General features: G+C 34.8%; 2 protein-coding genes and 1 long non-coding RNA gene across 3 annotated transcripts in view; 1 reads left to right on the top strand and 2 right to left on the bottom strand.

Moving 5' to 3' along the window:
* Window positions 1-26,859, bottom strand: part of LOC118196336 (neuralized-like protein 2) — a 191,550-nt gene that overhangs the window by 112,796 nt on the left and 51,895 nt on the right. The gene's annotated exons all lie outside the window — the stretch shown is intronic.
* LOC118185803 (CCAAT/enhancer-binding protein beta-like) lies at window positions 16,839-19,290 on the bottom strand. Its single transcript, XM_035355720.2, has one exon. The coding sequence runs from the start codon at window positions 19,029-19,031 to the stop codon at window positions 18,318-18,320; it is 714 nt and encodes a 237-aa protein (XP_035211611.1). The 5' UTR covers window positions 19,032-19,290; the 3' UTR covers window positions 16,839-18,317.
* Window positions 21,256-26,859, top strand: part of LOC118185804 (uncharacterized) — an 83,839-nt gene continuing 78,235 nt past the window's right edge. The window contains exon 1 of the long non-coding RNA XR_015038850.1: window positions 21,256-21,565. This is a non-coding gene — a long non-coding RNA (uncharacterized LOC118185804). The remainder of the gene's footprint in view (window positions 21,566-26,859) is intronic.

Here is a 26,859-nt window from a genome sequence, read left to right as displayed (position 1 = left end):
TCGTTAAGCAATACATTTTCATTGTACAAAATTGCATTCATTCGAAGAATTCAATTTGTATTTTCCTCTGTATAAAACTGAATGTAGAGAAGTTAGATGTTTAAACAATCCCCACAATTTCTTAAGATCCCGAGCGAGATTGTCCGCTCCTTGTCTGCTCTCCCCCTGAAAAAAGGGATTGTAAATTTACGACCTGACCGCATATGAGGATATTTCTTTCCAGCTAGATCAGGGGTACCACTGGTGGTACGTAAGAGGAGAAAAATAGTTGGTACTTAAAGAAGCAAAGTATTTTTAACTATTAAATTCAAATATTAAAACCTCAACATCTTGATTGAGGTTTTTCTCTAACACTTGTAAATTTATGCGACCTGAGCTTTATTTAAGAATGGTGGTGGTAGTAGTACTTTGTAGTGGTGGTACAAAAGGTTATCAGTTTTTGTTTAGATGGTACGCGTTAGTCGAAAGGTTGAGAACCACTGATCTGGATTGTTTAGATGTATACTGCACTTTTTAAATGACTTTTGAATGATGTGTTTAATTTCATCCCATGCTTTTATTATTCCCTCACACACTATTTCTAAACTGTCATGACGCATTTGGTCTCTTTTTGTAAATGTTTTTTCACCTTTTAACATCCACGTATTCCATAGTCGTTTTAGATTTTCTTATGAATAGTTTATTGATACATACATCTAAAGGGGGAATTGATGGCGTTAATCTGCCTGGAATAACTGCCATGTCTGTATTACACTCTTTCAGTAATTTCTTCGCATTAACCGTTAGAGGAGATCTAAACATGTCCCAGACTAGAAGACTTTTTGGTTTCTCTCAGGGAAAAAAAACGCTTTTGCCAAACATTTCTTACCCCCAGTTTCACACCGTTTTCGTGCATCCATCCTTTCTCGTCAATATGAGTGAAAACACGATTTCGGAAATTACATTTTGGCATCGTCTTTCTATTAAATATAACCATGGGTATTAATTTTGAACAGTTCGCTAAACAGAAAAGCTTCTACGATGAAGTGAGATATTTCGTGACCTACTTTTTTTTATGTAAACCTTTTTTGTTCCTTTCACATCACTCGTTTTTTATTTCCTACAATAGCATTCTCGAAACGTTACACTAGCATTCTTTTGGACAGTTGCATTGAATTCAATCCACCTTCTCTTCAGAAATATTTACTGTGTCAAGCAATTAACCCACATACATATTGTTCTCCTTATCGCTTGTCAATTCGGTATACCATAGTTAGAAAGGCTAGGACAAATCTTCGAATAAGTGACCTCAAAAGATAAAAGCATTGTACATGTATCTTAAAGGTTATTTCGTGAAGAAAAGGGTGCGCGTTATACGGCGAATATACCTAAATTTTTTTTTTAAAAAAAGCTTGAAATTATAGATGCGCGTTATACACCGGAAAATACTTAAGTAAGTGGAAAGGACACCTGGTGATTTATTATGACGATCTGAGTATTGTACATGTATCTTAAGGGTTATTTCGTGAAGAAAAGGGTGCGCGTTATACGGCGAATATACCTAATTTTTTTTTAAAAAAAAAGCTTGAAATTATAGAGGCGCGTTATACACCGGAAAATACTTAAGTAAGTGGAAAGGACACCTGGCGATTTATTATGACGATCTGAGTATTGTACATGTACCTTAAAGGTTATTTCGTGAAGAAAAGGGTGCGCGTTATACGGCGAATATACCTAATTTTTTTTTTTTTTTTTTTAAAGCTTGAAATTATAGATGCGCGTTATACACTGGAAAATACTTAAGTAAGTGGAAAGGACACCTGGTGATTTATTATGACGATCTGAGTATTGTACATGTATCTTAAAGGTTATTTAGTGAAGAAAAGGGTGCGCGTTATACGGCGAATATACCTAAATTTTTTTTTTTAAAGCTTGAAATTATAGATGCGCGTTATACACCGGAAAATACTTAAGTAAGTGGAAAGGACACCTGGTGATTTATTATGACGATCTGAGTATTGTACATGTATCTTAAAGGTTATTTCGTGAAGAAAAGGGTGCGCGTTATACGGCGAATATACCTAATTTTTTTTTTTAAAAAAAGCTTGAAATTATAGATGCGCGTTATACACTGGAAAATACTTAAGTAAGTGGAAAGGACAACTGGGGATTTATTATGACGATCTGGTGTTCCTCACTTTTACCCCTACCCTCTTAGGCAGACAGCTCAAATGTGCTTTGCCATTTTCAACAACCTTGCTGTTACTTTTAATTTTTAACACCGTTGTATCTCTCAAAAGATCCGGTTTCTCAATACGAATCCACTCATCTCTTTATAATGTTAAAAATATGTGATTTGTGTCCGAAAAGGGGATATTTAGAAACAGATGGAAACTTAAATTCAGATATTTTGATCCTTTTTGAAGTAAACTGGGGTACATGAAAGTGCGAATTATTCTTTTTTAAATATGTCACGAAAGAATAAGAAATAAAGTTTACCCTTTAAACTGGCACAATGTAACTGTCCGTCATCAGAACTGTTTGTTTTTCAGAAACTTGCCATTAAAAGGCGAGCATTTCGCTTCGGATGCGAAGATAATAAGTATAGTGAAATCTGGCTAAGATGACCAACTGAAAATCATCTTATCTTCTGTACAGATGGTCACTCTAGAAAATATGAGTATTTATGATGACAATAATCAATTTGCATAATGGCTTTTCTTGTTCAAGTCTGCTGAAGTGAGTCAAAGAAAATATTGAAGTAGACGTGTAGTATATACTGTTTTATTAACTGTGTGTAAGTTAATAATAAAATCATGTATGACTTCGAAGACAAATTAAGCCAGTATATAAATTAATTAAATTAAGCCAGTAATGCTAAAACAAAGCCTTATGATTGCGAAAGTTATACGGTTTTCTACAAATTAAAGTGCCAAATCACCTAAGAATAACAACAAAAACTGTTAGATGACTTATTCTCCGTCTACCTCCTACCTAGAGTTATCACAACACAAGGTTTCAAATAACAAAAAAATATTTATTAACACTGCAGAGTCCTTAGGTTTAGAATTTTACAAGGCCAAAAAAGTCTGAAGTTCGCCATGCCCTTGCTGCGATTTGATTCTGGACCTCCCGATAGCTAGCCGGGCGTGTTTCCAATTACATTCAATCCACGATCCATGAAGGCACGCCGTAACGAAGGAGAGAAATACCTTAAATTCTTCCCCATTTAAACGGCAACTGGGAAGGCGGAGACCTAGTCGCCAAATCCAGGTGGTGATAAATTATCGTGTATCATACTTCAGTTTGGGCGCCACATTTACAGTAGTATTAAAATTTTTTGAAGCTGGGAAACATGAAGAAGTAGCGATGTCCTCCCGGGGATTTGAAATCCGCACCTCCCGATTGCAACCTGGGATGTGCTTTCATTTACACCACAAAAACACGCGGTAAAGAGCGATAATTTGAGATCTGAAGTCTCATTTTACATTATTTTCATTACCAGAATCGAACAGCGAGTAGTGTCCCAAAACGTCTACAAATGAAACTAATCAATTTACTCTATGATCTAAATCTCATTTTAAGATTTGAAGATACAAATTTGATTAATTTTAGTCATAGTTGTCAAAAGATAAATACCCTCAGTTTGGAATTTTTGCAATAAGAATAATCGTTTTGTTTAAGAGTACATGTATATGTGAACAGTTTTCTTCCGCAATTGAAAATTAATAAGAAAGAAAGAAAGCAGGTTGACTGACGAGCATCTACAAATCGTGATGAAGATATTTCTAGTAATTTTGCTCTAAAGTCACAACCTTTATCAAAATCGAAACGCCATGAGGTGTAGTAACTGAAAGTTGTAGTTAGAAAAATAAAGAAATTTCTAACTATTCCCTTACAAATTTATGTGTTTTTTCTACATACGTTGAAGAAAAATTTAGTAAATAAAAGAAAGAGAATATGTTTTCGTTATTCATCCTCAAGTTTTGTCTCATTTTGGAAGTTTCCGTTAACTGTTTAATTTAATTAAGATATTTAATGCTTAATCCAATGTAACAGAATTGTTTGAAGTAAATATCAGTCTGTAAATTGAATATTAAGCTGTAAATATATTTGAATTACAAAGCGTAACCAGTAGAACTTTCTTACAAATCATTAGCAAATAAAATTTTAAATTTAATTAAAAAAAGAGTCTTTTCATTTCGTTAAAAAAAAAAAAATCCGGCATGTCTGCTATTTACAGATTGTGCATTCTGTCCGGGTGCAGTTTAAGACGACTAATTTTTACAACACATCAACTTAACGGTTAAACAAACTGAAAAGTCGAATCGAAACAAAATCGCTGCTACTTGTTGATAATTCAGAAATAAGTTCAGATTAACTTAACTAGCGAAATAAAAATTAATACTCTCAACTAAACCTTGGCTCGGCCTTAAGTATTCACGAAGCAAAAGCGGCCAGCCGATAAGTAAAATTCAACCAGTAGTGAAGCGAAGCAGGGTGACTATCAATCTATGTTGCCAAGCGCTCTTTGCCTGAATTCAAGAACTCTGCTTTTATCTACACTTTAACTAATTCACATTCTGACGGGAGTTGACGAATACAGAAATGAAAAGTAATGCCAAAATAATAAGATTACCGGATGAATTAACAGAAAGCCTTATAATCACTTCTACCAAAATTTAAATAGTTCGAAAACAAAAGTCTTAACGACAGAAAAAAGGTTTTGCATATATTTTGAAACGGTTAAAATTGAATATTTATATGCAAGTGATGACGAACGGGCTGGCTGAATGCACGTTTTCGTGGTTTCCCCATGGGCAACATGGATGCCAGACAGCTGCCCTTAGAAAGCCTTCTATGAAGGCATCCCTCTCTTTAGACAGATAGCCCTCAGGTGTTTTACTGTAATTAAATGAACCAAACCAAATCATCTATACAAGTGAAGAAACAAATGAGATCCGCACACTTTGGGCTATTAAATATTTAATTTTTTATGACTAGAATTCAGCTCCAGCCTGATTGCCAGTTCAGAGAAAAATGCTTTTCTCCGTTTGTAAAGTAAGAAACCAAATAATTTATTTTTAGTGCATGCAGTGAAATGAAAAAGAAGACAAATAATATCTTAGCAGAAGAATAGTAGTAGAATTTATGATGCTAATATGTATCTGAGCATTTCTATAAAACATTTTGTGTCAGCAACAAGCTGTGAATTATTTTATAACATCATATCATTTAAGAAAACAAGAACATTTTTATTGAAACTGGTTAAAAACTTAGGATATTTACAAATGATGTAACATTTTCATTAATTATTATACGAAGATTAGGTTAAATATCAGTGTCCTATCTAAGCTAATTAAAGTTAACATTTGCGAGGTTTTGCAGCATGCTAGACAGTGCAAAGCTATAATATGGATAGACTGAACCTGACTATATATATGACTCCCAAGTCTATATGTCTTGGGAGTCATATATATAGTCATATATATATGATTATATATATGACTCCCAAGTCTATGTCAGTTCCTCCCAAGTCTATCCATATATATGACTATAATATGGATAGACTTGGGAGGAACTGACACATAATGTTTATTAAAATGGCCGCTTAGAACAGACATAAGTCCAGTCCATGCGAATTTTTATTGTGAGACCATATCAGAGTCCATGTTTATGTTTTGCAGGCTGATGTCCAAGAAATACAACGCAAAATTATAGAAGTTATCAACATGGATAAAAAGAAAAGCCTGCATATATTATGACAGAAAATTGGATTACCTTGTAGATATTCGTCTAGTCACCTCACAGAGTGTTTTGCTTAGTAATGCGAGAGAGAGAGAGACAGGGAACTTTATATTAAGTTTTAGCAGCTGCAAAGTTGTATCTGATCTTGATTTGTATCTTACACTATGAATAATTGCGGGACTTTTTCCGTCATTTGTAAACATATCATATTTCAGATTATTTACTCCTATCAATAGCAATTTTCGACTGAATTTGCTGGATGCGCAACTTTTTACAATTACACGGCGATGTACGTAGATAGGAAACAAATCCCGACTTAACCTCGAATCGCAAACACAATTTGTTCTGTTGCGTATGTGGAGTTTATGGCTAGCAGTTCCCGGTTTGAGTTCACATAGTGAGATCTGTGCTCAAATTGCTAACAGTGTTGTCCATGGCAGATAGGGGCAAGACGGCAACCTTCGTTAACTTTTTCCAGAGTTACAATTTTCATTATATTCAAATTCAAACATATTTCATTATATTCAATTTTCCGAAATTTAAGTAATACAAGAAAAGTCTTAATGCATTTTTCACATTGAATGACCTGCAAATGAAAATAGCTAGGTGCTTTATTTCGCTGTTATCGAAAAACGTTAGGTATTATCATTAATTAATACATAGTATAACAGTAAGAATCCTGCTAAGCATTTTTTAAAGAACAGACAAAGTAGTTTTTAAGCAAGAAGCTTTATTAGGGGAAAAAAAGCTTGTTAAATGAACTGATACATTTAATAGAGTAAAGAATAAGAACTAATTGCATCTCCTTTCGATATATGCAGTTTAATTTAGCCAAAGCAAGGGGGAAGAAAAGAAACCAGAATTTACGGTTTAGCGAATTCTTTTCCTTTCTTACTTTCTTTTTCTTTTTTTAGTTTCACGGAAAGCAGTTCAGCTTTGCTCCAAGAATGTTTTCAATACATTTTCGAAACCTGGATAGGGTATTTAAAGCTCCTTTGTAGGAAAGGCATTTCATTACCTTCCATCATTTCTTCACGTCCTGGCACATGTTGCCCTTCCTCACAGAGTTCTTCAAAGTTTGTATTGACCGTGGCATGGCATTATATTCTACGTTAGTAAATTCTGAAACCTCCTACTGAAATTAATCTTAAAAATTTCTTGTAGATTATTCAACTCATCCAACACAAAATCTTTCTTTCCTTCCCCTTTATTACATTCGCCATCTCCTCCACGTTTAACCCTCCCCCATAGAAATTTCTGTATTTCTAGAAATCCAACTGCACTACCCTTCAAAAGTTAAGGAACAGCATGTTTTTTGTGTCTAATTTGAAAATGAGGCAACATAGAAACAAGAAATTTAGAGGATAGTTCTTTAATGAATGCGACATAGAATGTTTCTAAAAACTAAACGCAAACATGAATTAAAATAAAAAATTGCACTCTTTGCAGAGAAATTCAGTCTTGGAGAAACAGTGTATCATAGTATTTTGAGAGAAAATGTGGTGGTAACATTACAAAAATGTGCTCTAGTAAGGAATATGTCCACCCCTAGCTGCAATACATTGAGGGCAGCGACGTTCCATGCTGTCAATTAAATTGTTGGTGAATAAAATGGGAAGCAACGATCAGACACACAGTAATCTTTGTTCAAGCTCATCTAACGAGCTTGGAGGAAAACTAAAAGCAGCAACCTGACTCCCAAGGTTAGTTCCAAAGATACTCTATCGAATTCAGGTCTGAGGATTGAGCTGCCTTTTCCATCCGCTCCATACCGTGACCCTCACGATATTCTTCAGCAACCCGAGCTCGGGGCCGTCGCGCATTGTCGTCCATCAGAAGAAATCCAAGATCAGTATCAGCGGCATATAGGCGCACTGATCACGGATCTTGTCCTGATATCTCACACCGGTTCTCCATGGACTACATGCAGGTCAGTGTAACCACCGAGAGAGATCACAGCCCAAACCATTATTCTACCGTTTCTGTAACTGTGTCTTTCCACAGTGTGGCATTGGTTGTATCTGGTGTGTTGTTTCCTCCAGATCAGCTGACGACCTTCAGTCCTTCTCCATTGTAGACATGAACTCGTTTGTGAAGAGAAAAGGCGCCCATTGTTGACCGGTCCAGGAGACGTGTTCTCTTGCCCAACATAAACGAGCACCTCTGTGTCCTCAGGAGCACAACAACCTTAGGAAACAAACAACTGGTCGTCTCGCATACAGACCTGTATTGTGAAGGCATCTGCCAACTGTAGTAACTGAGATTCGTGTTCCTGTTGCCACTACATAATCTGCCCATGAGCTGAGGCAGAGTAATATTGTTGCTCTTTCGAGCCGAAAGAGCTACATAACGGTCTCCCGCAGGCGTTGTCACTCTTGTTCTGCCTGGAAGTCTTCTAGACACATAATCTTCGGATTCAGACTGAGTCTATAGTCAGTGGACCACATTACGAGAGACATTGAGACGTCTAGCAGCATCAACTTGTGACATCCTCATTTCCATCCACCCTGTCGCCCGCCACCTCAATGAATCAGGCAAACGACTTCTCCTGGACACTGAGAGACTGTCATGGATATTGTCAACGAAATTGCTAGTAACAACTGAAGATCAACAGTCGTGAACAAAATTTACAGTCTTTGCAATTTTTTCTGTAACTCCTATATAAATATTCATTTCTATAAAATAAAAACGGTAGCTATTGTTTCTGCATATATTTTCTTAAACTTCGTTACTATCATGTATATAAACTGCGAATTTAAATGTTATTGACACTTTTGCAGTGCTAAGCTTTGAAAACAAAATGTTCCTTAACGTTTAAAGGGCGGTGTATTTTGAAACAATTACCCATTGCCTGTAGATGATTTGAACTGCAGCTAACATATAGTCAAATATGAAGTGAAGATGCACCCCAAGTTGTAGTAAAGATGCAACCAACATATCGCTTCATTATTGTTGCGAATTTTGTACACAGATAGATGATTTTAGTGCAATTGTATGCTAAATTGTTGTTATTTTTTCTGTGTAATGTAACGTGAAAAATCTAAGACAAGCTATGCCGGAAAAGTAAGAATACAGGGGCATTATTACTATTTAACATTGAGTAAATGGGTATTTCGGTAATTTGGCGAGATATCGCCAAGATAACAACGGTTTTGGCGGCCACTTTTTGTCGCCAGATTTTGAGAGGAATTGCCCAAAGTCTCCAAACTTAGCGACCATTCAGCGATATTTTGGTCCGGTTCTTGTAGGTATTGTAATTGAATAAATATAATTCATCACTATATTAGCTGTAACCGTAATTGACCCTCATATTACCTTCGTTTAATTTCGAGAAACAGAAAACACTAGAAATACCTCGGCGGCCGAATGAAAACCGTATAAGGTCGGAGAGAGCATCTGCTCTCAGTTGTTATTAGCTCTGCGTGAGTTCGGAGTACTGAGATATCTCCGGGTAGCTATCTGTTAACATTGCGTTGTGTTTAACTTTCATAGTAGTTTGAAATGTAATTGCAGCTTGTACTCTATGATATTTTGAAGACTTATACGAGAATTTTTTAGGAAAGTTCCTCAAAGATAATAGTCGATAAAATGTGTGTTTCTTTCGATAAAATAAGCGTGTGTGTGTGCTTCTAGTGCACTTATAAAATAAATTTTATTAAAGTGTTTCTTCCGATAAAATAAATTTTATGAACCTATTATCGGACCTGTGTGCATTCAGTCTATTATGAACCCCTACGCATGCAACAATTTTGGTGTCAGAAGTCAGATTAAATGCCAATGACAACAGCGATGCATGAGCAATTAAGATAGCTGCTGGCAGCCTTTCCCGCATTTGAAGCGGAATTGAAAGCGGGACAAGAATTCGTTAAAGATGAAAGCTCTTAAAGAAAGATAGAAGCTGGTCAAGAATCTGTTACAGAGGAGATGAAAACTGTTCAACAAAAAATTGAAGCAAGTGAAGAGCAAAGGAAAAGAGAAATTACATGTATAATAGAAAACAAAATTGAGGCTATAGAAGGCAGAATAGACGCGGTTAAAAATAAATTTGGACAAATGGCAGAAAGAGTTTCTTCTATCAAAGAAGAAATAGAAGAGAAGGTTTCTGCTGTAGAAAAACAAATCGATTACAGTGTTTCGAAACTGACATATTAAAGAAATTCATAGCGACAGCAGTAAGCAATTCTGATGGTTCTAAATTTTCACATATGCCTTCTCGTCCCTCTCCAAAGCTCTCCGCATATGATGGTAAGGCCTCCAGGTATGTATATAAGACACAATTTTCTATAATGGAGGAAGCAAATGCATGGGATTCCCAAGCTAAGGTATGTCATACCGCAGCTTCCCTGAGAGCAGAAGCAGCGGCTATCCTTCAGACTCTTTCCGAAAACCAGAGGCTTCGAAGGTCTATCAGGATCGTTGAAGCTGCGCTTTGGGGAGAAGTGTTTGAAAGGCTACGACAGGCATCAATTAAATTCCCTTTAACAGAAACCCAAGGAAACACTCCAGGGAGCTAGCCATTGATGTTGAAAGGCTGTCTCATCTCGCCTTTTCGGAGTGCCCGAAAAAACAAGGAAGTCCTATCCCTGAAGTACTTCATCGATGGTATCTGGGATCATGAATTACAGAAAGCTCTACGAATGGAGGATGCCACGGATCTAAAAAGCGCTCTAGTGTACGCCATGAGATTCGAGGCAGCCCAGTAAGCAACTCGTAGAGACCGCCACTCCATAAGAGCTACTCAAGTCCAGGTCCGGTGGATCAAGTGATTGCTGGTCTAGACAATTTAACCAGACAAGTCACTGCCTTGAGAGGGAATAGGAATGACAAGAAACCGACCCTAAAGTGCTGGAACTGCTGTGCTGAAGGCTACGCACGAATTAACTGCAGAACACTCCAGGGCACAAAAGTAAGATAGTTCCCCAGCAAGGACACAAGAAACAAATTAAGGGCCATCTCGCGAAGCAGATTTGAAAAATAAAGAGAAGCGCTATTTGAAAGCGCTTCAAATTTCTGCAATGAGTGGTGGCAGTAATGGACTTTTCATCATGGGGCACATCAATGGAGTTCCTTGCAATATAACTATCGATACAGAAGCCAATCTTACCAACATTCGAAAAGATCTAGCTGAACAACTGGAAGGTAAACTCATCTGGATGTCGCCTTACGTTACCTTCCAGACTGTGTCTGGGAAGAAGCTCGGCATTGACGGAAAATTAAACTTTAAGACCACGTATGGAAATGCCGCCTACCATCACACGGCATATGTAGAAGATATTACAGATCCTTGCATACTCGGAATTTACTTTCTAAGGAAAGGTAGTTCGTTATATTTCATCCTTGGACTTTAAATATAACGAACTGCATTCTGCCTCTGAGGACATAATCCTATTCTGAATTAATGATGAAGGAGTTAAGTCTATCCATCAGATCACAGTTCACGATGACATCACAGTACCAGCAAGAACAGAATTTTTACTTTCTGGATCCATAGCCGAAAACAGAAATTTTCGGGACGGTCTATTGGAATATCCCAAGAACTCTAACCCCCCCCCCAGTGGAAGTGCTAGTGACCTCGGCACTCGTCGACTTATCGAAGATAGTTATCCAGTTGCAAATAGCCAATACCAGTGATAAACAGAAAATCACCAGGAGAGGTGAAGTGGTTAAAGCATGTACTTCAGTGACCAGCGTTAAACGAAGCAGTAATCCTCCAGAATCCGTTGGGGGGGCTGAATTGAGGGAACAATCTAGGCATAATCAACTGTAATTTTTCAATATCCGGCTTCCCTGTACAACTTTATGATCTCAGCTTTCCGTAGAAGAAAAAGTTAAATATATTTCTACCATCTGATATTTTAAAAATAATTCCGACTTTAAACGAACTCTAGCCCTTGCTTTGGAAAACGCTTTAACCATTACACGCATTAAAATTATACAAGTACAACTCACTGCTGGGTTTACCTAACAAATTTTTTCTAATCCATTTAAATCAGCTTAGCTGCTATCCCGACCTTCTGTTAGTCATCGCCTGGGTTCAGAGGAAAAATAGACTCTCAAACCTTGCCAAGAAACTCAGTGCCGAGATCTTATTACGGTTAAAATAACGCCACGGTTCATGGATGCTCACATGGCATTTTATCTACTTATACCCGACGTCTTCAGTTGGACATGCGGCATTTCGCTTATCGTAACTTCTGACAGATGTCTATCACCGCCTCTGCTCTGTAACTCAAAGTATCATAACGGGAAGTATTGGTTTAAAATAAAAGCTATTTATCAATACCTCAACGTTCTAATTACACAAAATTGAAAATTAACGGAAACAAAAGTGTGCTTATTGCGGGTAATTCAGTTCGCACGTTTAAATTCAAAATGAATCCGAATTATAATATCAACACCTCCTACCACAGCCTGGCTTGACCGTTAGAATTCTCGAAGCAAAAGTGGCTAGCCGAAGCTCAAGCCGATCAGTTAGATTCAAACAATAGGGAAGCAAAACAAAGTGCGGGTCAGTCTATGCTGCCAATATTTCTCTCATCATAAATTCAATAACTCTGCGCTTGTTTACACTTTAATTAATTTGCATCCTGGTGGGTGCTCACTGAAGCAGAAGTGGAACTGCAGCCAAAATAATGAGATAATTACGTTAATTAACACAAAACTTTATAATTTCTGAATTAGTAGCACATCTTTCAGTTTTAGCAGTTAATTCCCTAGTTATACCTCTTTCAGACATTTGAGAGGCTCCAAGTTGGGGCTCTGAAATTATATACTGATTCAGATTTAAGAGTAACCCATTGGAAGTTACGAAGACAAGATCAATGTTTACTAGTACTTCGTCCTGAATTTAGACTCCCAGTAACTGAAAGGCTGACTGCACGGAATTTTATCTATGTGTAATATGAAGGCAAATTATTTTCTTATAGAAAGTCCTTTGAGGCATTTCGAGCGCTTACTTGCAATAAATTCCATTTACAGCCGTGAAAATATATTCCATTACAATATTTAACAAGATTTTTAATGGAATATATTTCCATAATTGCATTATCACAAATAAAGGCTGTTATGATGACTGAACCTTTATATACATTTGCAAATCACATTCCACAGTTAGCAACTTTCTTTATTCTTTAGCACAAATATAAATTTATCATTTGATTTATTTATCATTTAATCTATTTGTTATTTTTATTCTTTCAGCATGGTCACAGCAACGTTATTGCTTAAGTTTCCTAAATTTTAAAAAGTTAGAAATTTAATCAGCGTGAAATATATATAAATTTCTACAAATAAATAAAATCTTTTATGAATTGGAATGCGTTCATAGGTAAATATGCAATTAGAGTGCGTGACATAAGATTTCAAAAAGATATTTCGTGACAAACGCAGAAAATTAGGCAAAGCGAAACTAAAAACAAATAATTATTTATATTTTATGATAAAAACCACTCAGATTAAATTCTTTTATTCAATAACCAATTAATATGTAAATACGCAATACGAATTCGAATGTGTTATATAACAGGAGTGACCAAACGTCAGCAAAGGACACATCTTGGAATTCAGGTAATTTAGAGAGCCGCAATTAGATTTTCCAAAAGCCAAATTTCCGTCATTTTAGAAGTAGTGAAACAGGTTTCAAATGGAAAGAAGCATCTGCTTCTAAACAATCATTCAATGAGTGTTTGCCTTCAACGTATGATGATGCGTTTGTCTTCAACATATGTCAGCGTGAAGTTTTAAGGCGACTTTTCTCTAATTATAGCTTGATGTGTTAGAAAGTACTTTTTTTCAGTTTTTAAATAATCCGTTTATTCCGTGATACCTTTTTGTAGTTGCTGATATAGCACAGCTTTGTAATGCTAATGAAACTTCCGATTCTTCTAATATTGAAGCCACTGCGACTCAAATCGTTTTTCTACTATCTAAAAATTATCGTGCAATTCCCCTGCATTCTCGCTTCACTGCAATCAAGTCGTACATCTGTTATTCTCTTAATGTTATTACGGATTCTCGAAAGTTTCTAGAGGCAACATCGTCTTTTAAACTGTAACTATCAACAGATTTATTAGAAATACCCAAAATTTCTAAATGCCATAAATTTCACCTCAATTTGGATGTCGAATCGACTTTTAAATTATTTTTAACTTGTATCAAATTCTGTATGATAGCGAATGTTTCTGATGCAATATATGCATTTTCTGTTCCGCTCACAGACCACCCCAGTTTATTTTCTACCTCTGCTAATGATTTAGAAATTCCGCAGACTTTTCCTGTAAAGCAAATACAAGCATTCAATTCAGTCGCCATTCACAAAGCATCGACAAGCAAATCTAACTTTTTAAGATTTTCACGACAAAACTGAAAACTGTTTGATAGAGCCAGTATAATGTTTTTCGTTTTTCTTTATGTTTCTGAATAACATTATTAAATTTTTTAATTAACTAGAAATAAAATAATTACGTTTGGAATCTAATCTGCTTAAGTTTGCTAATAGCTTTTGTGAAAAGAAATGAAATAAATTAATTACTTTCTTTTGAGCAATGAGAAGTTTAAGCTTACCATACTCCATACATATAATTGTTTTGTTTGCATAACAGCCGCGCTACGGCCATCCCGTTTATATAAGATTTTGAAAAGACGATTGTTAGTGATAAACTGAGATCCCACTAAGTGAAGTCAAAATTAAATAATATTTCATACTAATTAAAATTCAAATTAAATTCTTTATTATTTAAGTGTTATTTTTAATTATATAAATATTATTAAATATTTAAGTCTTTCATATTTACCTTTAGCATAGCTTTTTTTGGCAATATACCTTCTTCAAAGGTTAAGTATTGCAAATAATGAGAGAGAAATACTGCCCCCCCCCTTTGGAATTCAACTAAGGAAGACCAGCTTTTCAAAACGGTATTTATCTATTAGAGTTCATCTAACTCCGAAATTTCCTTGGTAAAATTTTTAAAGGAGCATAAAATTTTGAAGGAAAAAAATGACTATACTAACCTAACACATAAATTACTTATTGCTTACGAATATGTTCAAAATAGTATATATTTTAACAAGTGAACTAGTTCAAAATTTAACAATCAAATTCACTCTTATCAGTTTCTTCTTTCTAAAGTTTTTATTAATTTAAAACTAAATTTTATTAATCAAGAATCTATTTAATGAACTATTATTAAGAAGTGACATTTTATTTTATTCTGAATAATTTATTATTATTAAAGTGCAAATATTTACTCATAATTCTACAGTATGCTGAAAAATAATGCACAGGCTTTACTTTTACCCCCTCGGTAAGGTTAGTAACTTCAGCTTATTTCTGTTTGGTTTACGTGATTTGTGTACATATCTTTAATTAAAATATTGTGACATTTAATCTTCTTGAATTAACGGAAAATTCAGTACAAATGACTACATTTTCTTCTGAAATCCTTGCTGAATGTTGTCCAGCTTTATCGTATTCTGCTCGTTATAGGTCTAGTATCATGAACTGTAATCCGGATAAAGATAAAGCAGTATCTTACATTAACCGCAGCTAAAAAAAATTTTCTTTCAATTCACTTCTAAACATCAGATATTTGAAACATTGTCTAATTTCAATAACTAAACTTTTTTTCTGTAAATAAATGTTTTTTCTCATTTTTTATTTCACTTACAAAACAGTTTTTTTCAATTTCTGCAAACCATCTTATATATTTATAAGTTCACATTAAGTACTTAAAATGTAGTAGAAAGCACTAAACAAATATTAGAAATTATTCATGTATAAACTATCTAATTTCAAGTTTCGAATTATTATTTGAGTTCCATTGATAATCATTAGTTTTAATCATTTATTGATAATCATTATTCTTTGATAAAATTTTGGTCAAAGAAAAACAAATCAATGCATTTCGAAATTTAATGTAATGGGCTACTTAAAACCGTTACTCACAAAAGCACACTTTAATTCAGACATTTAAAGGAAAGTTATGTCTTTTTACCAATGCTACAATGGCCTGCAAAACCTTACTCTTGAAATAAATCCCATCGATTCTTTTGATTTATAGACATATTTAACTATATTTTGATACTGCTGACCTTTATAATCACTAGTAAATATGGCAGCCAGCAAGAAATAACAAAACTATCATTATAATCAGTACAAATGCATTCGATTTATTCATTTTTAAGATATTTGCATTATTTTTTTAAGAATTTTTTTAAAAATTATTAAGTAATGAATTCGTAATATATGATTAAATGAATGATAATAATTTAAATTATTAAGTTATTATGTTCTGAAATTCGTCCGCCAAAGTTTACAAAACATGTTAAATGTTAATCTATAACATTAGCTTCAAGGGTAAAAAGACACAGTTTCAAAAATTCCAAATTTAAAACAGTAGATATTATTAATTTCCTTTACTGTGCTTGGGAGGTCTTAATTATATTCTGTTTTTACAATTATATTTAACAAATTTGAAAAAATTAACTAATGTTCGGTTTGCAATGATATTTACCTTTATAGTACGCCACCAGATGGCAGCACTACAAAAACGTGAAACTTGGAGACATTTTAATATATCAAAAATTAAATCATTTTCTCACTTAAAATACACCTGAACATATGAATTTATTGAATAGACGAATTTAAAAAATAGCTATTATTTTCTTTAAAACATCCACGATAATATTTTGGAAATTATTTCACTATTCAATACTTCATCTCGTTTAGGAGAGGTGATAAACAATTTATGTACTAACACTGATTTTAAAAATAATCTTTACTATTGCATAGACAGTTTCTTCAGACCCGTACCACCCTCTCGTTTAGGAGAGGTGATAAACAATTTATGTACTAACACTGATTTTAAAAATAATCTTTACTATTGCATAGACAGTTTCTTCAGACCCGTACCACCCTATCTTGTATTCCAGAATTTAAACTTCAAAATATAATTACATTATATTTCTCTTAAAAGAATAAATCAATGATTTAAACATAAACTTAGTGCAACTCCAAAATTACATAGCTGATAATGAAAATATTTTTTAGAACATCCTATATTACTGATGTATATAAAATTAATCATAAATAAAAGGAATAAGACAAGTAATGCTTAAATATATATATATATTTATTTATTAATTACCAAAATATGGTTTCAAATAACTATATTTTCTTATCAATGTTTTATCTATCAATGTATCTTGCAGATGAAAAACATATGAAAATGATGTTAACTTCTTTACCGAATTAAGAGATGAACTCAAATACATTAATCTCTGTACAAGTGATAAAGATAAGCACCATTAATTCAATCAGCCGTATACAAGTAGACCATTAATTTGGCCAGACTTACAAAAGTACACAAGATAAAGACTATTCAGACAACACAGAAAAAGCTTTATGAAGAATCATTTTTGAGCAAGATGAGCATTTCACTGTTTTTAGAACCATTAAATAGAATTATTTAATAATTTAAACCATAACACATGCAATAAAGTTAAAATTTTTACTGAATATTTCAAAGGCCTGATGAATGATAAATATGATATAAAAATTGATTCATTTTAAAAATTATGAAATTCTAAAAAGTGCAATGAATATTTTAAACAATTTAAAGAACAATAGAAAATTCATATTTGTTTACATTATAAATACCATAAACTTTTGATTTTAAACTTTAGGACTGTGCAAACAATGCACATAAACAACATAAAATATCTGAGTAAATAATACGAAATATAAAATACTAACTTCCTAATCAAGAGTAAATATCACTGTAATCACAAATAATAATCCACCATAAGGGGTTACACTAATGTAAAAAATAGTTTAAAAATTAGATATTAGTAAAAATTCTTTTTTAACAAATCATTTAACAATCGCACAGTTTTTTAGACAAACTGTTTGAAATTCACCATACAGTTTTGAAATCTTGATTACACATCTTCAATCATGATAAATAAAAAAAAATCAATATTAAAAATTTATACTTTAGCCTTGACATGCATTAGTATCTGCTTTGACTGCACAGTGTCAATAAAAATGAAAACAGTTTTCAATCACACAGAAAATAAATGTTCACTGATGGCTCATCTTCGCACTAGAAAACATGCCAGCAACAAGGCAAAGCTGCTTTTGATGAAGATAGTTATTTAAAAAAGAATCAGTAACTTAATACTAGGAAGATATTTCTTATTCAAAAAATGAGAGACATGAAGTTATCAGTTGTACAGTTCAGCATCTAAATATATATCAGTTCATTTCAAAAATCACTTGGTTTAATAAATTACCTGATTCTTGGAAGCAAGTGAGGCTTAATAAATATCTACTTAATAAAAGGAATTATTATAATATACAAATTAATTTAATACAGATGATGATGGTAGCAAAAACAGGTTTAACCTAAGGATTTAAACAATTTAGTCGAACGTCCGACTTGAAATAGAGAAGATACCTAATAACATCGTCTTTCTCGATGTACCTTAGTTTCTCAGCAGCTTGTCTATATATGACGGGAAAAGGTACGTAAGATAAAGAATTTTGATTTGAATATGCACTACGCAGTTTCTTCAAGGAAAACTTTGAATATTTATTCCGCTTTGATCGCGGCTTCTGAAGACACACCGACGTTGGATAGAAGATTCTTGAGCACGCTAAGTTCTTTGGACAGGAGTTCCACACGCTTTCTGAGCTTGTCGTTCTCGGATACCAGATCGCAGACTCTCTTCTCAGTGTCCTTGCACCGCTGCTTTGCCTTTTCGCGCGATTTTCGAACGGCAATGTTGTTTCTCTCTCTTCTCCTACGGTACTCGTCAGAACCCTTGTCAATCGGTTTCTTTGACTTTTTCTCCTCATTTCTGTAGCTGATATCTCGGGAATCTCCATACCCGGAACTGAGCGTAGCATCGGGTAACTGCGGAAGTCCGGCGAAAGTATATGCTACTCCCCGACCAGGGAATGTGTTGGACGGCACACGGGTCTCGATCCCTGCAGCCGGTTCTTGTTTCACACCCGCTTCGGAACCGTAGCGGTCGGAGCCAAAGCCGGCCGACTGTGGCATCGGGAATCCGAAATTTACGGCGGGAATGTTGGTTTCCGGAACGATGTTTTGTCGCTCGGAGTCGTCTGCTAGGATGTCAGCGAGCAAAGTCTCAGGAGGCACTTGATTGGATCCGTCAATGAAACTATGAAGGTCGAAAGATATTTCCGGAGTACTAAGATCCGGCAGTTCAGGTACCGTACTTGCGTCTAAAATCTTCAGTTTCGCACTCCTCTTCGGAACGTCGGTCGAAAAATCATACATGAGTGGGGACTCTAGGAATGGGTAACATGATGAATAATCCTTGAAATGAGCCGTCGTTGTGATTTGTGACGGGAACTTGATGCAAGAACTCAATCTGCCAGCAAACGAAACCCAACACAAACAGAAACTAAAAACACGCCTGTTCAAGTCGATTCTGGTTTCAAATATGAGCTACGCAATAGCTGCGGAGTAACAACCGTACCCTTGGTCGATAAAACTTTCCGTAAGTTTATAACCTTCCGCGGTAAAGAGTTCCCAACTGATAAATTTATCTACGCATTTTACTTCTGTTTTAATAATTATAAAAAACGGTAATAACACAAACCAAATGTTCTACGTTAATTAATTTGCTATAAAGAGAGACTGTTGAAATAACAAATAAGCGAGTTTATTTCACTCTAGGCGTATGAACATGAAGAAACAGTGATGTCATTTCTAAGCCTTCTCATTGGTTCTTAAGGATGACGTAATTTCCGAAGAACGAGCCGCAAATTTCTCTTGTCACTGATTGACGTCACTCATCTATCTAGATCGGAACAGGTTCTTAGAAAAGGAGAAAGAGAGAATACGGATACCCTCCCCCCTCCAAGGTTAGGCGCGTAGCTGCATGCAGTGCGAAAATATTATGAAGTTCATTGCTACAGTTGTCTCATATACTATGTTATTTTCATTTTCGCTGCGGAAAACTGACCATGTATAGAGAGATCAACAATAATTTTGTTAATTCGAATGAATCCGCACAGGAAATCAGGAAGTTTCCTGTTTCGAAAGTTAACTGAAAGACTATTCGTTAAATAACTGGTAGTTATAATTTTGAAAGCAAAATGCTCGATTTAATTTACAATTGCAGTTCCCCCTTACGAAAAAAATATGCGGCACTTAGATAATATGCCTGAGATATATACAGACACGCATCAAAGACGAAGACATATGCAGCTGAGGTGTGAAAGCTGTAACTAAAAAGGGCTTTCGGTACATTTTGTGCAGTACGATATAATACTTTTAATGCAGCTCTAAACGCAAACATAAATCTGTTTAATTTAAATAAATGTCATTCATATTACCAGTACTTTTAACGTATTGTATATAACTCAGAAAAAGAGAATTTTAACATTAAAAATAAAAGACATAGATGAACAGCTTTCAGACAAGGATGAGGTGAGCGATACACTCACATTAAGTAAATAATTAGCAGAGATGCTCATTATACCTTGGAGGAAAGTATAAAAATAAACAATACGTTATTATTAATATTATGGTTTAAATTTTCATAGAATGTTGGTTAACCGAAAGTCGGATAATCGAGATTGTAACTGAATTAAAAGACCAAATTACGATTATGTTAGGCTAGGTTAATCGATTAAGGCAAAGCAACTCAAGGGCTGTTTGCCGACAGGATGAGATGCTTTCGTGGAGGACTTTCTGTGGTAAACTGGCTAGTATCTACATTACACATTGAGAAAACCACGAAAATGCTCATACAGCCAGCCCTTTTTCGGGATTTAAACCCGGGTCGAAATAGCCAGTGTTAAGCGACTTGATACTCGGCCGCTGGTGACCTAAGGTCAGGTGAATTGCTAAGTAGTTAATTAACGACATTCGAGAAATTAGATTTATGAATGAGGAATAGAAATGAAATGACTTCATGAGCCAAAAAGTGTGTAGGAATTAGGTATGGGTGTTCGCAAATGCTAGAGATGGAAAAATACAGAAGTTTCACTTACATAATATTCGTGTATTCTCTTTAATTAAAAAATAATGGAATTAAAAGTGAAACGAAATGAAGTAGAAGTTCTAACTGTAAATGAAATCGGAGAGTGAACAGTTAAATAACACGCAAGTAATAAACCGTAACTACATGTGCATTTAAAGGATGTTTTTAAGATTTCCTAAGAAATTTGAACAACGTACTTCATATCTAAGCATCCCACTTTAAGCGTATCATGACTCTATTTTTTATTTTTTATTTAACTGTTGTTTTTTGTCTCGGCAGTGTGTTCTTACCTCCGTTTATTTTGTGAAGGCACATGTGGTTCTTTTCTCTTAAAGGGAAGTCAAGTGAACTTCGAGCTTATAGCCAAGATATCACCTGCTTACTTCCCACCTAAAGCTGAAATAAATATATGTAATCAAATATTCATTTCATCTTTCCGCGATGATTATTGTAACGCTGATTTAGTCGACATTTTTTTAACTCTTTATCTTCTGATACACAGACCGACAAGTGAAGTCCTGTAAACTGTCGGAACAATTGATTTTGCTCATTTAAATATTAATAATCCGTTAAAAATGAAGAGTCTTGTTAAAAGAGAATGAATGCTACTATTTTATTTTTCATCACGAACATCATACTTATTACGCATTTCCATTTTACCGTATGTTGCTTATTATGTATTTTGTTTTAGGTAAATGATTTTCATCAGTTCTTCCTGACTTACATCATTTGAAAAACTTGTTATTTGTCTGTCTGAGGTTCTCTAACATATATTAAAGGAAACGTGGACTCGATAAATGCATTTTTTCTCCTCCTTTTAGTAAGTTATAATATATATTAAGTTATAATTTATCGTTTTGCTTTCATTGAAATATGAAACACATTTGCACAATCCTTTTTTTTTTCTGGCTTTTACCTTTTTTATAATTAAAAAGTTGCATTGACAGTTTATAGCCATAAATTATTATCATGAAAGTAAATAAATATAAGGGCTGGTATACGGAGAAGCAGATTAAGATAGAAAACCAGAAATTTTAGCGTGAAAAAAAATTGAAATTCATTTGAAATAATTTGTTTCTAAGTCCTTTTGCTCAAAATTTTCGGAAACTCTTCTCAGCCAACCAAGGATTTTCCACTGCTGTTGGAAGGAAATTCATTGTTAGTTTGCGCAAAATTCAGTTTAGTTAAAATATTTAATCTACACCGTCAATAACTATAACAACATTAAGGAATAACTGTTTGCAAATACAAAAATTTAATTTTTTATTACCATTTATTATACATATATATAAATATTAGTTCATAGTAGTACAAACTCTAAAAATAAAAATGAAAAATGAAAATGCAAAAGATGTGCAAAAAATTTGTTTTATTTGTTTTAGCAAGTGTTTCGAAGGCGTGTAGGGAAAATCCTAGTACATTTGATATTCGAGTTTTCGGTTTTATATAAATTTTAGTGTCTTAAATGAAAATTTAGTAGACTCATTTTTCGGTTTTTGATCTCAATTGAACTAGGTGAACGAAACACGTTTTCGAAACATATTAATCATTTTTATGAAGCTTTAATTCATTTTTCTCTGATGAATTCTGAATTGGAGTATCAGTAAAAGGAGATTAATTTTTATTATTTTTTATTTTGTATTTTTTACCTTTTGTATTTTGTATTTTGCATTTTCATTTTTCCTTTTTATTTTTAGAGTTTGTACTACTGTGAGCTCTTTTTTTTTAAATTTTGATATGTTTGGATATAGTGTTAAACCTCTTATACACGATTGCTATTATTAATATTGTTGAGGAATAACCTTGTTTTGACTCTAATTTACTTTTAGCTTCTTTAAGTCTATTTTATTTCAATCCTGCAGGTATGCTTTTAATTTTATATTATTAAAGATATAAGAGATAAAAGATAAAAAATAGACAGAAAAAGATAAAAAATATGTAAACCAAAATTAACCTCGTAGTTCTCTCTCTCTATTCGAAAAATCTTAATTTTTCTGGACTGCGTCATTTCTAGATCAATCCATTTCGCAAGGCTAGCGTGACGTTGATGACGTGGCTAACTCTGAACCTGAATTCAAAACTTTGAGAACTGAAACCTTTCTAATCTATCCCAAAACCTTCTTTTGGTGAGTCTCTATATTGAATAACTGAACACTTTTAGCTTCAGCTCTCTTGCAGTCAAGATGCTACTTCGATCTGTTTGCTTTGTAGTGCTGCCGTTATCTAAAATGTGATACTCTTAATATAAAATTGTGTGGTGCGTATTGCGCCCATGATCATGTGTGATGAAAGAGATATTTCTGTTAATTAATTTCTATTCAACAATAAAAGTAATATTCAACTCGGCCATATCTGTCTACAAGTCTTTCCTTCACGTGTCATCTTTCTAACTATGCAGTAAAGTCTCCCCAGGATATAACGCAGAGAACTATCGTCAGTCTGTTGCAGCTTACTCCAAGACATCGTTATATATATATGAACATTAAAAAGTGCATTTTTGTTAATAGATAGTTAGTTCTTTTAATGTTTAAATAGCTGAACACTGGTAGTTCGACTGATCTTCTATTCCAGGCAAACGGGCTGTCTGCATGAGCGTTTTCGTGATTTTCCGTATGTGCAAAAATGGATACGAAACAGTTTCCCTCAGAAAGTCCTCCAAGAAGTCATCCCACCACATAGACAGCTAGTTCTCGTTCACTTCCCCACAGACAAATAAATCAAACCAAAGCTTCGGTAGTTAGCAACGATATGAGAGGAAAGAAAAATTCTAGAGTAACTCCTCATAATGATTTAGAATTCTGAATGCCGTAATAAGGAAGTCCGCATGCTTTCATGGTGTAACTGAAAGCACGCGAAAGCGGGAGGTTCAGATTTCGAATCCCCGGCGAGGGAACTGCTCATTTTTCACGTCTCCTGATCTAATGACGCTACACTTTAATTGACTGTTGTGTTTTTTAAAAGCTAAAGTTTGTAATTATCTGAGCAACTTTCCACCATAAGCAGTTTTTTTTTATTCCTTTTTTTCGATCTGAAAATGTTATTGAATAAAGGCAAGAGGATGATTAAATTATAAGGTACTTCTCCCGCCTTCTTGGCATGCCTTCGTGGTGTGGTGGTGTGCACGCTGGGCGCGTATTACAGAGGTCCGCGGTTCGATTCCCGGCGAAGGCGTTGCTAATTTTTCTATCTCATTAGCTTTAAAAATAACCTAATGTCTCTACAGTGGCGCCCAAACAAAAAGGGCGGTGGATGATGAATCTCCACACCCAGGATTTAGTGACTGGCTGATTAAATTAAAACAAACCCACGAATTTATTGCGGCAAGGAGTTCAAGAATTCGTTTGTCATTGGCATGACATCTTGAGTACTATGCAGGCGAGAATACAAACTTTGTCCACTTCCGTTTCAGTTCTGAAGGACAACACTTTGGGGTGGGGGGGTGGAGTCCGATAGTATCCTATCCCTCATCCCCTGCTAACAAGCTACTGGAGAGGACTTTCAGCTAGCCGTATATTTTAAAAGTTCCCCATGCCGCACAGACACTATACATTCACAAATATACTTGCATTTTCTGATACTCGAACCCTGGCCCTTCGGTACGATAGCAAGCGTCACTAATCATTACACCATCTCGGCGGCAGAAACAAGTATACAATGATCTTAAATAGCTTTCCATTCTTTGATAAGGAACCTATCAAAATTAGCGTTATTCAGAAAGCTTTATTTCCATGCATATTCTGGCACCCTGTAAAATCCCCGCATCTAGAAACCTAATGCAAAGTTTTGTTTGTTGCTGTTACACTTAATAATCTATGGAGAAGTTACCTTTATGTGAAATGTATCAGCTTGAACTGTTTCTCTTATACATTTTATTGACGTTTCTATTCGGTTTTCGAAGCTTTCAGTGATAATGATGATGAAAAGAAAGAATTATTCTATTTAACTGAAAATAAGTACTAAACTTTAAACATATTCATTACTTATGGGGCAATGCTTCCGAATCGCCCGTTAACGACTTGTTTTTTTGGTCTGAATTTCGCAAAAGCAACAGGAGATCTTTCCGTTTCTCCGATCGTTAGCAAGCTGATCATATTGTCCCGATTTCTATCGGAAGCTTTTTCATGAAACGAATTGATATTTTGCTTAAAGGGTATTAATGCCCACCTTCATTAAAGGGATTCTAAGTGAAACTGGAAACGTGGTAGAGTCGACAAGCACGAATAAAAGTGGACGGACATTTGATAATGATGTATATCACTACGTTTCTCTGGATGACTCATATGGATTATTAGAATCTCAACACTCTTTTGCGTCTTGTTCTTTCAAATGAACTAAAGTAGCTTCATTATGGGAGCGTTTTTCCATGAACTGTTTTAGTCGGAAATGGATACAATCACAACGCGTAGTTTAATTGCATATTTTTCGCAGATGTATTTTGCAAGAATTATAAGTTGATTAGATAGAGTGGTCAGGACTAAGAAAGTTTCAAATGAAAGTCAAATGGAAGAATTTAACACTCAGAAAGAACCATGCAGTAAAAAGGCACATATTTTAACAAATTTATTGTTACTTAATAATTCATAATATTTAGTAAATTCAAACATGAAAATGCTTTTGGGGAAATGTAAATAGATAATTTCAGGTTTCATTAGTTGCGTAACGTAAGAGAACTAGCTTTTTTTATATGAGAAACCTTATCAGTAGTGAGAATTTTTTTAACTGTATTAGTCAGTTACATTATAAAGTGTTTTCGCCCTCCTTTCTGCATGCCTTTCTGCATGGTGTAACGGTTAGCACACTCGGCGCGTATTCGTGAGGTCCAGGTTCGAGTCCCGTCGAGGGCACTGTTCATCCGCAATCAAAAATACCTAAAAAAATCTACAGTGCTGCCCGAACTAAAAGGTGGTGGATGATGATTCTACATCACCAGGATTTGGCGTTTGGGTCCCCTAATCCCCAGTCGCCTCTGAAAAGGGATAGTATATAAGGTATTTTCTCCTTCCTTTCTGCAAGGCCCACCAGCGGCCGAGCGGTAAAGTAGCTGAACACTGGTAGTTCGGTCCGAGGTTCGAATCCCGCGAACGGGCTGGCTGCATGGGCGTTTTCGTGTGTAACGTGTATACGAGCCAGTTTCCCTTAGAAAGTCCTCCACGAAAGGCATCCCTCCCCTTAGGCAGATAGCCCTAGTGTGCTTTGCCATAATTAAATACACCACACCACCACCTTCCTTTCTGCATGCCTTCGTGGTGTAACGGTAGCACACTCAGCGCGTATTCGAGAGGTCCCGTTTCCAGTCCCGGCGAGGCCTCCCATCTCCTGCTTTACAACATATATAAGCAATCATGACTACAGCTGTGAGGAACTTAGGTATCTGAATGTTTAAAGTTCTGTTTAACTGTTTAAATGTAACTGAAAGAAAACTAGATTTCCTGTTACGAAATATGTAAAAATATTTGAGGATGCGTTTCTTCCCTATTGTTATCTTAAGCAAATGATTGTTATCAATCAATAAATATTCCTTCATATTTTTAACCTGCTGAATATAATGAATGAAAATGCCAGCGCTTTTAAATTCAAGGCAAACGTAAGCGCTTTGAATATAGTATATGAATGCGGTGTTTCTGTACTTTTGCTTGCAAGCTTAGCAGATTAGTTATCTACTAAAATTTGTCTAGTCACATTGAAAATTGTTGTGAAAATAAGCATTTATCCGAGGGAAACATTTCAGAACACGCTATGTAAATAGTGAGAAGAATCAAAGAAGTGAGAAGAATCAAAGAAGCACGAACACATTTTGACTTTTAGTTGGAGAACTAAGCATAAAATTGTTTTCATTACAGTTTGAATTAAGACAGAGAGTTTTGTTTCATGCGATCGCAGCTCTTTCGGTGAAGGGAAAAAGAAGTAGAAACCCTTTGTACCACATTCAAAATGCTTGTAGAAGAAGGCTAGGTTAATTGAATAATGCAAAGCATACGAGGTTTATCTGTCTTCGGGGAACGGTCGGCTCTGTGGAGGACTTTCTAAGGAAAACCGATACGTATTCATCGTACAGGAAGGAGGGGGATCAAAAGTCAGTAGGTAAGACTTAAAGGATTATTTTTGCTATTAATT

The sequence above is a fragment of the Stegodyphus dumicola genome, chromosome X2 (assembly GCF_044657685.1).
Source record: "Stegodyphus dumicola isolate Sdum_Otavi_A_Nest chromosome X2, ASM4465768v1".
NCBI classification, from domain to species: Eukaryota; Metazoa; Arthropoda; class Arachnida; order Araneae; family Eresidae; genus Stegodyphus; species Stegodyphus dumicola.
The sequence above is the reverse complement of the archived record's forward strand: the minus strand, read 5'-3'. Positions and strand labels throughout refer to the sequence as shown.